A 14240-nucleotide genomic window follows, 5' to 3' on the forward strand; every position below is an offset into this window, starting at 1 on the left:
AATGAAATATTTGAGGTACAGCAAAGTGAGTTATAAGCTTGGTCCTGCTGGAATTTGCACAGTCAGAAACAGAGTGGTGAGTGTTGAGGCTGCTTGTGCTCGGCCATTCTTTCATATGGAGAAAGAGTTATACCAGGAAGTCAAAATTGTAAGGAACCACTGGGGTCTAGTAAAACGTTACTAGCTGAGAAAAATAAAACCAGGTAGTGCAACAAAACACGTATATGGCTGTATATGGTTACGCCACAAACAACATTGCAAGAACAGACTGCTAAGGTAAGCTAATGTGTGATTTTAACATTTTAATTCCACAGATTTTGAATAATTAACAGTGAAATTTAACGTTCTCTTGGATTTTAGGCAGTATCATGTATTTTCACAACTATTGAACTTTCAAGGTCTACTGTTCAAACACTAGAGCTACAAGAAGACATCCAAATGCAATGCGTGGTTGCCTAAACCTGTGCTGGGACACATTAATGTCCATTTTATGACCTCGGCTGTCAAAGTGAACAGCCAAACACAACTTTAGAATATTGTTTATAGACAATTTACAACTGGTTTGTTGAGACACATTTGCTTGAAGGAAGCTGCACTTTTTTATTGAGTTGATAGCACTGTCAAAAGGAGTAGAGTCTAGAATAACTTACCATTCTATTACTTTTACTTGTAAATCTATTTATTTTACAGAATCAGTGCTATGAAAAATTCAGCACTAGAGAAACTGAAAGACAAAACCAAAAAGCATTAAGAAATTTCTGAAGTAAGAGTCTTTAATTCATTTAAAGAGTACCTGTGAGCAGGGCATGTAATAAACAGCGTACTTTCCCTTATGTGATTTTTACTTTGTCCATAAAAGCACCCTCAGTTTCAGAACCATTCTCCTTTAACACATTCCAATATTTTTCTTTGTAATCCAGAAAAACAGCAAGGTCAACAAACAAATATTTAAGCACGTTTCAAAATAAGATGATATACCTAGAATTCCATCAATTAGCCGTCAATTTTGTTATTATCTACTCTATGCATCAATCCAGCTATTGGTAAATAACTATATAACAGAAATAAAATTCTCTTAACTGGATTTGAAGGCTTCACTCGATAAAAATGACTGTAAATTTTTTCTCACAGCACTTACAATGCTTTTTTTTTTTATGTTTTACAAAATGTCATCAAATATTCCAAGAAAGGGCTTGACATCATTGATTTCATCATCAAGAAGGTATCTAATGAAGATTAAGCAAACCAAAAAATTAAATTAGGTATAGTACATTAAAACCTATGAACTATACAAACTATAGTCAAGAGATACAAGATAAGCAAAATAATTTTCAAGTCTTTTCCTTTCTAAGAAAAGCTAATTACTACTATTATTGTGAAAATTCACCTTCTTAAAATGAATGCTATAAATTAACACATCACCTAAGGTCTGTGTTCCATGAAGAATTAAGCACTGGAACACTGAAGCAACAGAAAAACATGCACAACTTTTTATTACCTGGGATCCACTTCTTTTTCCTGTTCTTTTGTGAAAATAAAAAAATCCTCTTTCCTAGTGAATTTAGAAGAGTCTGAGGTTATTTTTGAGATCGAAGAACACTCTATGTTTTTCAGCTCTTGTGAAGGACTCGAATGCTTTTTTTCTTGGAAACTGAACTGCAATGTAAATGTTAAAAAGTGTACATGGCCAAAATATCTAACCAAAAGAGAAACTGCCAGACTGCTGCAGTATGTAGTACAGATATTTATATTGATATTATGGTATTTGACAAGGACCAAGCACATGATAATTATCTACTCGGATGACTTGCAGAATCACAATCAAATTGAGTAAATAGTTTTGAAGTCATGCTATATAAAGTAAATTCAAGTCCTAGTTCTTTGTATCATGAATATCACAGTGAACACAGGATGCATGCATGTTTGGACAATACAGACAGGTTCAGAAATTCAGTATGTTCAAACTGATTCATAAGTCAGATATGGTAAATATATTTACATATGAAATACTCGTAATTACAGGAAATTCTATTATTGAAATATATTACTCACCATATTTATATTCCCACTCTGTACAGGTAAATTCACTTTTGATGTGCTATTAACCACAGAAACAACTGAGAAATGAATATCGGTCTCATCCTGTAATGGGCATGAACTGAAAATATCAAGGTGAATAATTCAAGTATTTTTAAAGAAGTGCAAAATTATTTACTTTTCAGTTCAGGATTTTCTATTTACTTCTGTCCACACACACACAAAAGAGTTTCAAGTCATTCAACAATTCATACCTTTTTTAGAAGTTGAAATTTCACTCACTTTTATTAGCGAATAACCTTCTATACATTTAAAATACAGACCATATTTTTAACTGAATAAAATTGTAATAAATTACATAATGCTTACTCTTTTGAAACGTCATTTGTGGCTTTGCTTCTTGTATACTGGCAAAGTGGCTCACACTCATCTGGAATTTGAAGGCAGATATTTCCATGTTCCAGAATGAAAAGAATGGAAGTTTTAAAAACTGAGTCACAAACCAGCCAAAACCCCTTGTAAGTACTTTACATAATATGATAAGTGATAGTTTGAAAATGAATCAAATCTCTTAACACTTGAAATATTTCTTCTGTGGGTTTTGGGCTACTGTAAAGATAAGCAGAGATAAGCAGTAAGACAAATTAACAAATATACAGTTGCAGGCCATCCAAAAAAACTTTAATTACAACTTTCTCAACTCTCCCTTCCATATTAGATTTGTCTCAATATAGGTGACATTCAAGGTGGAGTAATAAACCTGGCAGTAAAGTCAATCAACAAAAAAATTTCAGGTAGTGCTATTCATTATATCCTATAATAAATTAGTCTCAAACAATAGCCTGTAAAATAATTCGTACGTAGGAAACAAAGAATTTTGTTGAAATAACCTTACCTAATTCTCTACTGGCAAAGTTGCTAGCAAGTACTAATTTCTCATCATCAATATCATCCCAAATATCATCTCTCAGTTCAAAGTTCACATCCAAAGCATCTGAAAAACAAGGCCTGTATCACTCAAGTTATGAATTAAAGATTCCTAAACAAATTTTTTTAATGCCATTGTATTTTGACTCTTCTCACTCACAAACACTGAATGTTTCCAAAAGCTGTAATACACTTGTAATGGACAAGTGCAACAAAACCTGTTCTATGTTTTACAACCAGTTATTCAATCTATTGCACAGACACGCAGACTTTAAATAAGTTATAGGTTTAGGTTACTAAAATTTCACAGTATATTCTTAGTTACCTACATTTTTTTTTGGTACAGAATGGAAAGACACCATATTACAGATGCAGTTAACCCTATAAAAATCATATGAACTGATGCCTTAAAGCATTACAACTATTTCTGGTGCATTTTTTTAAATAGAGCCAGCCCAATCAATATGGCCAAGGTTACTTTTTCTGCTACTGTTCAGCAGAGATGGTTTTTAGTCAGCAATAGCTACTACATCCCCTTGATCCTGTATGATTCGCTTCAAGATGTTCTTGAGCATAGACTATAGCTATACTGGAATATCTATCTGTCTTTCCATTACTTTATTCTTTTAACACCGTCATATAATACACTCACTGCCACCCCCCAGCAACTGATGATATGGCTATGCAACACTCTTCCATTTTAAGACTAGATAACAACTATAGCAGGTAAATTAGTATGTCAGGAAAATACGAAGCATTAATGGAATAGGATTACAATCCCATCATCAAAATATTAAGTAAAAATGAAATTATGCACTATAGCTGCCAACACTTAAGGCAATATGAACTAAAGAACTTTCAATTCATTTCAGCACAGTGCTTCTTATTTGTCTGAGTATGATCTAAACATTGCAGCTGCTATTTATTAGCGAAATTAATCAAGATCTGATTCACATCAATCCACTGTCACTAAATACAATGACAAAAGGCATGCAGTGATGAGAACATCTTCGTTATATACTGACAATAAAGACTGGTCATTTAACACCAAATGTAAAAACATTTGTGGCCTTTCAGTGGAAGAGAAACAAAAAAAGGAAATTTTTTTCCAGCTAGAGATTTTTACTAGTTATGAACTCAGTTATGGAATGGTCACATTTTTTCAACTACCCAACAAAAGTTTATATTTCACTAACATCTTCCAGCAGAAAGGGAAAACAAGAAAATGTATATATAGGGGTAAAATACCTCTTGTATTGCAAGTGGCTTCAATGGAAATACATTACAGTCATACCTTTCAGGAAGTATTTACAGATTTGGACCATCATGTATTTGGATTTAGTCATTACTGTTTTATGGAAAGGTACACTTAGATGATGCTTAGATCTACACTAGAAATTCTTACTGACACCAGCAAGACAGACAATTAAGGGCCTTATACATTCAGTGTTCTATACTGCTATACTGGTTGCTGGAGTGATTTCAGCAAGTTGCTGAAGTTTACAAGTATATTCAAGTCAAAACAGTGAAAATCGTAATTTCAAACATTAGCAATAACTCACGACTCTTTCCACAACTCCAGGATTGCAGTTGTTTCTGAGATACTCCTAAGCTGTTGACATTATCTTCCTGGTCCACTGAAGGTGATGAAGACAACTGTTTATTGCTAGACCTATTAAAAAAAAAAACCAAAAAACAAACAAAAAACCCTACAATGACATGCCAGTAAAACGGTTGCAGAAAGTTACAAAATCACTTTATTCAGAAAACAGTTTTCAGTTTTTACAACTTAACGTACTATCTAAAATAAGACAGATTTTTTTTTTTCTTTTACTTATATTAATCAGTACCTTGGCAATGCTGGCAACAAAGATTTAGGTGTAAAAACAAATTGTTTGAGATCCACATTTTGAGCTTGATTTAACATCTGCATCTAAAGAAAGCAGATTATTGTAACTGATAAGATATAAACAGATTGAAACTCATTGTTTTTTAACAATCTTAATGACATCATTAATACTGTATCATTAGAATAATTTTTAAAGGTCATATGCAAAATCTTTCTGATGCCTGCTAATCTAACGTATTCAGTTAAAAAGGTTTGAACTACATGCTTCTAGCGGAGTTATCCAAGTACCCTGGCAAAGTCAGACTGGTTATCACTAACTCTCATCTCTATTAGCTATAGGCTAAATCATTCTCTATTGCAAACAAACAAAACTATGAGGAGGAAATAAAACACAAAATATCCAATATCTCAAATGCCATTTTTGCTTCAGAATGAACCAGTTTAGTACTACATTCAAAGGAATAAACTGTAAGTCATGAATTCTTTCCGATATTAAAAACTAATGTGGTTGGGTTGTCTTATAAACAAGTGGATCTACCTGTCAATGCAAAAAGATCGTTTAGTAGCATTACTCTGATAAACACCACTATTTGTTTTCACACAGATCACTTTTTGCTGAAACCAAGTCACAGTACAGTACCTTCCAACGATGCCTCTGTACCTCACCCACCACAATCTATCAAATGCCATAAAAGTAAAAACAAAGAGTACATGCACAGAAGTGGCTCATTGTAAATGTTCCCAAGAGCAGCAGAATCTCTCAAAGATTCCTGGACCTTTGGTACCTTTGTATTTCTTTGCTTTTTGCATTCCACACAGAAAAGACAAACTTGAATGTTCGTATTTAGTTCTAAAATTCTCTCTGTAAACAATATATACAAATACATTACAGATTAAAATACATCTATTCAATGACTGACTGCATTCAACTGAACCTTTAACCGTTTTACTGGGGGTACAGACAAAATTGAGTTCCTGCTCCTTAAATCAGCTAGGTACAAAGAAAACTTTGAATCTCCATTCATCTCAGACTTTGGAGGGACTCCAGTTTTACCTGAGAAAAGGAATTAAAATAACCTTCAGATAAGTTTAGAAAGGATAAATCTTAATTCTTTCCAGATCAATGGAAAGCTTTGCCACTATGCTTAGTATATGTTATTAAAAAAATCCTAAAAAATTTAACACACTAATTAAAAGATTTAACATACCAATATTTATATATAAATCATATGCTAGATGTTCTGAAGAATATTATTAATCGTTGTAGTGCCATCAAAAAAGCTTTTTATTATTGCTTTTATGACTGCATTGTAGCAACAACTCAGGCCTGACTCACATTGCTTCTGTTAACTTAGCTATTGCTATAAATGAAACTATTCTAAATTATATCTGTCTAAAAGTAACAAAAAAGTAGATTTAATGAAACTCACAGCAGTCATGTCCACACATATCTTTATTTTTACAGCGATGGCTGCATTCTCTGTTTCCATATTTCTTGTAGGTAATCTCTTGTTTAGATTTGCCTGCTAGATAAATATAATACAGAAATGCTCATTTTTTATTTCATATGTATTTTTTAGATAGTACTTCATGCAATAAAAGATGGGCTAGAAGTAACATGGGTCACTAGAATTTTGTTGCCCTCAACAAAGCTTTGGGCTGCTCAAACAGTGTAATTGGAAAGAAATTAATCAACGCTACTGAAAAACAGAGGCACTACCACATTCTCAAATTCAAGCAGTAATATTCGATACCAAACATCCATGATTTTTCTTATTTTCAAATTCATCAAAGAACTGCACTGTAGTACTTGATAAGTGGTAGCAGCAGTGTTGTATTTTTATTATTAGAAAGAAACAGTATGGATAAATAAAGATCTAGGTCTCTACTGAAAGCAAAATTCAATTTTCTGCTGACTTTGGCATTAGCCAGATGTTGTGATCTGACTGTTTACCTGCATCTACTTTTGCTGCTGGCAGACTTTGTGGGCAGCCATGATACGTATCCACTGAAGACTCAGCTTTCAGTTTTTGATTTGTAACCACTTTACTTCCCACTGTTTTCTGTGCTAAGTAAAAGGCAGCATACGTCTGCTGTATATCAAGACCAACTTTGAAAAAAAGAGACAAAAATATTTAAAATTCCTTCAAACCGTTTTTAAACTACTGATTACCTTCAGTTTTGTAAAGAGTTTAAGAAAGTATAAGCGCTATTAAAAGATCATGAAAATTTGTTAAGACAACATACCATTGAAAGCATACAATTATATGAACGGATTGTTTATGACGGAGATTAAAAAACCCAAACATTTTCAGTATTAAAGACATGGTTACTAGATGAGAAACAACATTAGTCCCTTTAACAGAATTTTTCTGTATTGTTTTAAAACTACATTTATCTATGGCTTTGCACTACCAATAAAATTTTAAAATTGTACTATAGCCTGTTACAGTCGTGTCAACAGTTCTGTACTGGCAAAGGAGTAAAATGAGTACGTTGATAGTACTTTTGAAGTTGAATGCTAATAATGGTTCTGTTTCTAATTAAACTAAGATTCATACACGACTATGAGACATCATTTGTAAAAAGACTATTTTTGTCTTTCATTAGGCAAATATTGCTGGAAAACCAGACAAGCTTTTAAAAAAATGAGAGATTTCCTTCAAGTCTGAAACAGAAGCAGACTTTAAAACAAATAGAGACTAGGAAAACCTGCTTTTAGTCTAACTTCACTGTTGCCCATTTCAGAGAAATTAACTGTGGTGTTGAGTTTTACCAAACTCAGTACAATGTGTAGATAGCCAAGCAGTAATAAACCCTCAATTTTTTCTTCATCTCTGTTTAGTTAGAAACCCCCCCTAAGCCACAGGTTTAGCCATAGGAATACAGATTATTCCAGGCTTGATTATTAGAATAGTGTTGATATTCAGCGTTTATCATGGAAGCACCAAATATACTTCAGTTAATCTAGCACACAGCAATCTTTACAGATGGGGCACGATGTCAGAATTTAATACAACCAGTCTATTTTTAAATTGTATTTCAAAGTTCTATGTTTCAAGGTCATCATTGTCTCTCCTCATCTGCTGCTATAATTCCAATTCTATGGAAATTGACACTGAGGGGACCAATGTTTAAATCTACACATGTCAAGGCCCAAGATTTTCCACTGTAGGAATTTCTTGCTACTGAAGTGGAAATGAATCCCTATCTAATACTTTTTTTCTCATAATGCAAAACCTACCATTCACAAAGTCAGCTCTTCCCAGGATAAATAACCTATCAAGCTGGTACGTTATCCATACTGAAAGTTAATTCAACTTGAAGGCAAAGGGCAAAAGACAATCCTAATCTGTATCAACAGAGCAAAATACTATCTCCTAGTAACAGTTTTGATGTTTCCCAGGTCATTAATGTTCTAGTAAATGAGACAAACAGATATGTCATTAAGACTCACCCAGTAAAAAATACGTAATAGAATTTTGTATCCAGATCAGTTCATTTTATTATATTTTTGGCTTGGTATAAAGTATTTTAAAAATTTATGCAAAATTTTTATGCAGGTTTTTTTTAATATTAAAAGCATACCAATCAACCTACCATAATCAGAACTAATTAAATTTATACTAATGTCTTCTGATTTAAGAGCTCTCTTCACTTCAATTTTCTTCATCCAATTTCCAGTTTTCAGCAGCGCAGAATCCCTGCAATGTATCAGTAAAGTTTTGTTACACATGTACAATGAAAACAAGACTGTATACCGTAGCACCTGTAACAAAGTGAAAGAGCGTTTATTTGGTTTTAGTTCTTGGATTTTTCTTGGTAAGTGGCCTAAGAATAGCCTTTGAATAATATATGATTTATAGCCATAAGAAAGCCAGGATCCTGCAGATCTGTTTCAGTGCTGCTAAAGCGCCAGACTTTGGCCAGAACTCACATAAAGGTCACACAGTTGGAAAATATTTTGTGTCTCTTTTCTCATTTGCTCCAAGCATATCCTGTCAACTGGAGAGTTTAATTACATCTCTGAGTGAAAAACAATTTAGACGATATGATAGAATTAAAGAAATATAGCTAATAAGAGTAAGTAGCAACTTGAGAATGTATCTTTTTAATAGGTATTTTACTTGTTTTACGTGGAAATTATGACTTCCATAACATGACATCAGCGTTGCACAGATATTTACACATACACTCTGTACTGACAAGCACACTGGCATGTTTTTGGGGTTTTTGAATCTTGTGCAGCATTTAAAATAACAACAGTGACTAGAAAACGCTGTAGGATAAAGAATAATTTTGTATCATTTGGCATCAGTAGAAAATATTGCAAAAACTGCAAGTCACAGAAAGGAGTAAAAGCCAACACCCTTAAAAGATGTGAGGCAGAAAAACCTGATCATACATACATAATTTTCTGATTAAATATCACTTGGTTGTCAGCATCTCCTATGACCAATGTAACATAGTGAAAGTCTGTCGCTGTTCTCTTTGTCTGTAGCTGCTCATAGTTTGTTAATTTGATGGTTATTAAGATTTCAGCCAATGTATCACTGTATTTTGGAAGCTAGGAAAAAATGATTATAGAAGACGACATAATGTTAAAATCCACAAAGTAAAATATATGTCCTTCTAGATTTTTTTAACTGTTGATACAAGCACGAAAGTTCAATTCAAGCAATTTAAATTTGTGGTACAATTTTTATTTGTTGTTCTGAGACACTATTATACAGCACTATCTTGCTTATATCTGAATATCCTAATAATTAAGTATTGAGAATAAAAGACAGTCTACATTAAGTCTCTGAAAAATCTTCCTCTGTTCAATGCAAAGAGAAAGATACAACAAGAAAACTACATATATTTTGCCATCCCAACATCCCTCTATAAGATATTTATGATTGTTAAATCTTTCTTCTGAGAATAATTTCAGAGATACTCATCTGGTATTATGTCAAATGAAAAACTAAAATATAGCTGATTGTTGTAACAATACCATTTCACACATTTATTGATTTTTTTTAACTTCAAAGGTATCTTCACTTGTACCAACTTCACAACACACTTTACGGCTTTTTTTTTTTTTTTTTTTTTTCCAAATTTTGCATTTCAGAAAGGTAGAGTGGCTATGTGACCTGTTTAAAGACCAAATGCGTATCAGAACCTCAAAGCTCTTGACTGCACATGGAATTGCACCCTTCCTTTGAAAGGGCACGAGCTAGGTTAATGTAATAATTTACTGGTTCTCTACATTCCTAAGTCTGACATAGAAAACAAACATGAATTAATGCTTCTTCCCTAAGTTTTATATGGATGTTTTTCTGTCTTTAGCGTTTGTTTATATTCAATATAGAAGAGACCTCTCAGACTAGAAAGTGGAATACACCGGTTTGCATCTGTAACATAAAATGCTATTAATGAGGGTGTTGCAGCAATGTATTATAGGGAATGTCTATTACAAGGCTCTCCTTTGATGTTTAAGAGTTTGATTATACATGCTAAGGTGGAACGAGGCCACAATATTGTGTAATCTATCAGCGAAAGATCAAGATTTCTTTAAGTCAGTATTTGCTCTTTCATTTAATAATGTCAGCATAAAACCCTAAAATGAATAGAAAAGCATTTACCTGTTCAATATCAAGTTCATACTTTGGAAGATGCAAAACAGATTCTTTTATCTGGTTTCCAAAAGGAGGATGCCTGTTTAAAATCTGCAAAGATTCAATTTAACTGCTGATATATTCAGTTGATCAGAGATGCCAACAGAAACGTAAACTCAAGGAATCAAAGTCACCACAGTAATTACGCTATCAACAAAAGCCCTTATTACTCCTGGTTCTCTGCTGTCAGCGATGCCCAGAACAGCAACATAACCAAAAGAAAATTCCAATACTTTTTCATGTTGCTACCACTTCAGTTCAGGTAACAGCCAATGAATTAGCCGATGACCTCAAAACCTGACTGCTCAGGTTTTATATGAGATAATTCTTTTATGCTGCCCAAGATTTAGTCAAAACAAATGAAATAACAGGAAAACTGCGAAAGGGGACAGAAGAGAGAAATTAAATTCCTGAAGCCAAACCAGAAAAAAACCAGTAAGATTTCCTTTAGAAATCCGTTCTATCTTCCAGAATACTGGAAAAACAGTTTCCTCAAGAAAAGAAGCCAAGAGCCAAAGAACTTGTCCTAGAATTTTATTCTATAACTACCTTTAACTAAAACTAGCTGTAATGGAAAATCAGGATTCTCATCATTAACATACATTACGAGAAACTGTAAATAGACATTCCCTTTTATATTTTTTTCTAACACTTCTAAAAGGGAAATGCACATTGTCCTTTGTTTCAAGCCACGTTAATGATGAAATTCTACGTATTTAAGCAACTGCTTTCCAAAATCAGCCCAATCAGTTAAATCATCCACATGAAATTTGCTGGAACGAAACATCATACACATTTTAAGGGAAAAACGGCAGTAGCCACTTTTTAAAAAAAATTAAATAGTACAAATGAATAAACGACTTAAAACACTCAATGTTGCTGACAATCACATAGCAGATACATATTAACCATACAACTTTTGCTGTTAACAGTATTAATACTCAATATTTCCCATATCATATTTACCTGCATACAAAATAATACATTACCAATTCAAGTTCCCTTGCATTTGTGTCCTCTATTTTTTTAAATGACGTCAGCCCAGCATTTACCATAGCATTTGACAGTGATACACCTGTGAAAAATTTAAATTTTATGCTGTTAAATGACAATCACTAATCTCAAATTATTCTCAAAAACTGCAGTATAGCAGGTAAAACAAAAGCAGAAATAGTAGTATGTTTGTCCCAGCTTTTTGCCCAGCAATCACTAGATTTCTTTCCAGTTGATAAATACTTTAGTATTATTTAATTTCACTTATCCATTAGTAAAGAGAAAAAAAAATGCAATACAAATCAAACATTAAAATATTCAGTATTTTTTATAATATTCAGTATATTTTTATATTTTATAACTGACAATTTTTAGTTACATTTTTAAGAGTAAAACAGATTTTAAATCACTTTCTACAAGAGTCAGGAAATGTGTTCTGAAAAAGCATGTCACACAGCATTCTTTGCCTCAGAATTTTCTTCCCTATCCAAGGAATTATTTACCTATATTAAAGTCATAAGGACCTCAATGTTTTTCAGCGAGCTAGTAATGAAATGAAATTCATTCAAATAAAATTACAATAAATATTTTGCACCACAATCTTTGCATATTTAGGAAAACATTTTCCTATGGCTTTATGTGCCAGAAAAGCACACTGGCAGAGAATTCCACATACAATCTTATTCTTCTTCATGATTCCCCGTTCTTTCAAACTTCCAGTGAGATTTAGTGTCACCACAGCACATGAAAAGGCGTTTTCCTTACTTGGGGCTACAGCCTACTACAATAACTGCAATAATTTTAGGTAAAAGATAGTACCAAATATTTAGAATGAGTATGTGGATTCTTCAGATGTAATTCCATAGAATCAGAAAAAAATCTGAAAATTAATTGTGAAACCTCTCAACCACTCTCTCTTAGGTTGCTTCTTGGAAGATGTTATAGCAATATTATATGCAAAGACTCATTTCAACTCAAGAATTTAATGAGTTAGAGAAACAGAAGACCTTTCCTCCTTTTACATATATTTGAACACCTTCTGGGTCTGACTTGGGGGAAAGCATCTACCATCTCCCCTCTCCTTTGCAGCAGCTCTGAGAACAGCCTGAAGACTCTTACTTATTATTTCTGTGGCTACTTCAGTCAGAACGGTTGCCTTGTTTCTTTATAAGTGAAGCTGAAGATTAGTTCTTTTGTCGTAATTCCTAAAGTGGCAGACGGGTTTCCACCAGTGAAAAAATACAAGATATAAAAAAGACTTTTTCTCTTTGTCTTTATTTCTGAGCAAGCAAAAAAAATGGAGGTGGAAATCAAACTGAACAAGTAGTAAAGGTGATAAAATCCTGGATGGCAACTGATCATTATCTGTCTGTCAGAACAGGCAAACAGAAATCAAGCATCTCATACAGCAACAAGAGGAAGCATCATTACTGGACAATAGTAAGAAATTGAGATAGTTGTAGAAATGCACTAAGAATTCAACTAAATCTTCAGTCTCAGTAAGGCCAAATGTCAGTTAAAGAACAGTCACTCTTATAAAGGAAATACTGATTACTAAGGCGTTTTTAAGATTCAAAAAATAACATTGAGATAAGAGTTTAAAAATTAGGGATTTCTGAATATGATACACAGTATCAGTAAATTTGTGTGAGCTCAAACAATTCACTTCACAAAGACACAGAATAGGCTTAGCTGCCATAGCATGACAGAGGTCAAGAATCAGACTTCATAATACAGGCATCAATTCAATATTTGATTCGGGAAAAGAAAGTGAACTGTCAGCAGATGATTCAAAAGAAGCTTGTGAGCGGAACAAATGGAACTTTGAAAGTTAGCAATTCTTTGTAACGTATGCTGCAAGAGCAATGACAGCATAGGAAAAAATTAAAAAAAAAAGGAAAACAGGACAAGACGTGTATATATAGCACTTCTATTATTAAAAAAACTAAAACTGACTTTATTCTATTGAATATCGTATACAGGAGAGGATTTGTCTACGCTGCAAGTGCCATGTTTATTCCACTTATCCTAATCCCTAAAAACGCTGAACAGGAGGCAGACTCCTCAGATGACTGCGTGCACATCGGCACAGAACCAGAAGTACTGGAAATTGATTCCTACCAGAGTGTACTGTGCTGCGCACAAGCTAACCAGCCCTGTCCCTTGCTCTGATTCCACATGAAGGAAGCAATGCAGCTTCTGCACCTGAGCTGGCAAGGCTGTAATGTACTACACCACAGGGATCTTCTGCCTCAGCTATTCTCTAATTTGCAGACGTCTATACTAGACTGTTCTGTACAGTGTAGATTTATCTTTAAAGAAGAAATAAAGAGAATGCTACTGTGAATTCTGAAAGTGTGAAGGTATGGTAAGACCAGACATCAAAGCAGAAAGCTATACTATTACCTCAAACAAGTGTAACTACATTTTTGTAATACAGAGGACTCCAAAATTTCTGAATTCCTTTTCAAAAGTCTGTACTTCCAGCCAGTTCATCCAGTACCAGGACACAGTGATAGGATGCAGATTATTAGAAACTTGTGATCTTACTGTGTATGAGATCCTCGTGCACAGTAAATTTATTTCTATTTCATGATTCCTATCCACATCAATGCAAATTAAAGGGCTTTCATTCATATGAGTAACAGAACCCACAGTGAGAGCTGTCTGGAAAGGAAGGCATAGCCTAGTCAGAGATACGCAATCACACACACGTGGAATATGCGCAAGATAGCCAGATCAACACTAAGAAAAAAGAACAGCTCTGAAATATT

At 33.5% G+C, this 14240-nt stretch overlaps 1 protein-coding gene across 1 annotated transcript in view; it reads right to left on the bottom strand.

Moving 5' to 3' along the window:
• Positions 1 to 1159: 1159 nt before the first annotated feature.
• Positions 1160 to 14240, bottom strand: part of HFM1 (helicase for meiosis 1) — a 38172-nt gene continuing 25091 nt past the window's right edge. The window contains exons 24-37 of the mRNA XM_063344290.1: positions 11463 to 11548; positions 10441 to 10524; positions 9223 to 9380; positions 8414 to 8517; positions 6768 to 6923; positions 6244 to 6339; positions 5749 to 5867; positions 4815 to 4897; positions 4527 to 4636; positions 2933 to 3031; positions 2407 to 2467; positions 2053 to 2158; positions 1499 to 1656; positions 1160 to 1226 (exon numbers count right to left, since the gene is read on the bottom strand). Of these exons, the coding sequence (XP_063200360.1) occupies positions 1160 to 1226; positions 1499 to 1656; positions 2053 to 2158; positions 2407 to 2467; positions 2933 to 3031; positions 4527 to 4636; positions 4815 to 4897; positions 5749 to 5867; positions 6244 to 6339; positions 6768 to 6923; positions 8414 to 8517; positions 9223 to 9380; positions 10441 to 10524; positions 11463 to 11548 (1487 nt within the window). The remainder of the gene's footprint in view (positions 1227 to 1498; positions 1657 to 2052; positions 2159 to 2406; positions 2468 to 2932; positions 3032 to 4526; positions 4637 to 4814; positions 4898 to 5748; positions 5868 to 6243; positions 6340 to 6767; positions 6924 to 8413; positions 8518 to 9222; positions 9381 to 10440; positions 10525 to 11462; positions 11549 to 14240) is intronic.

The sequence above is a fragment of the Chroicocephalus ridibundus genome, chromosome 8, assembly GCF_963924245.1.
Source record: "Chroicocephalus ridibundus chromosome 8, bChrRid1.1, whole genome shotgun sequence".
NCBI classification, from domain to species: domain Eukaryota; kingdom Metazoa; phylum Chordata; class Aves; order Charadriiformes; family Laridae; genus Chroicocephalus; species Chroicocephalus ridibundus.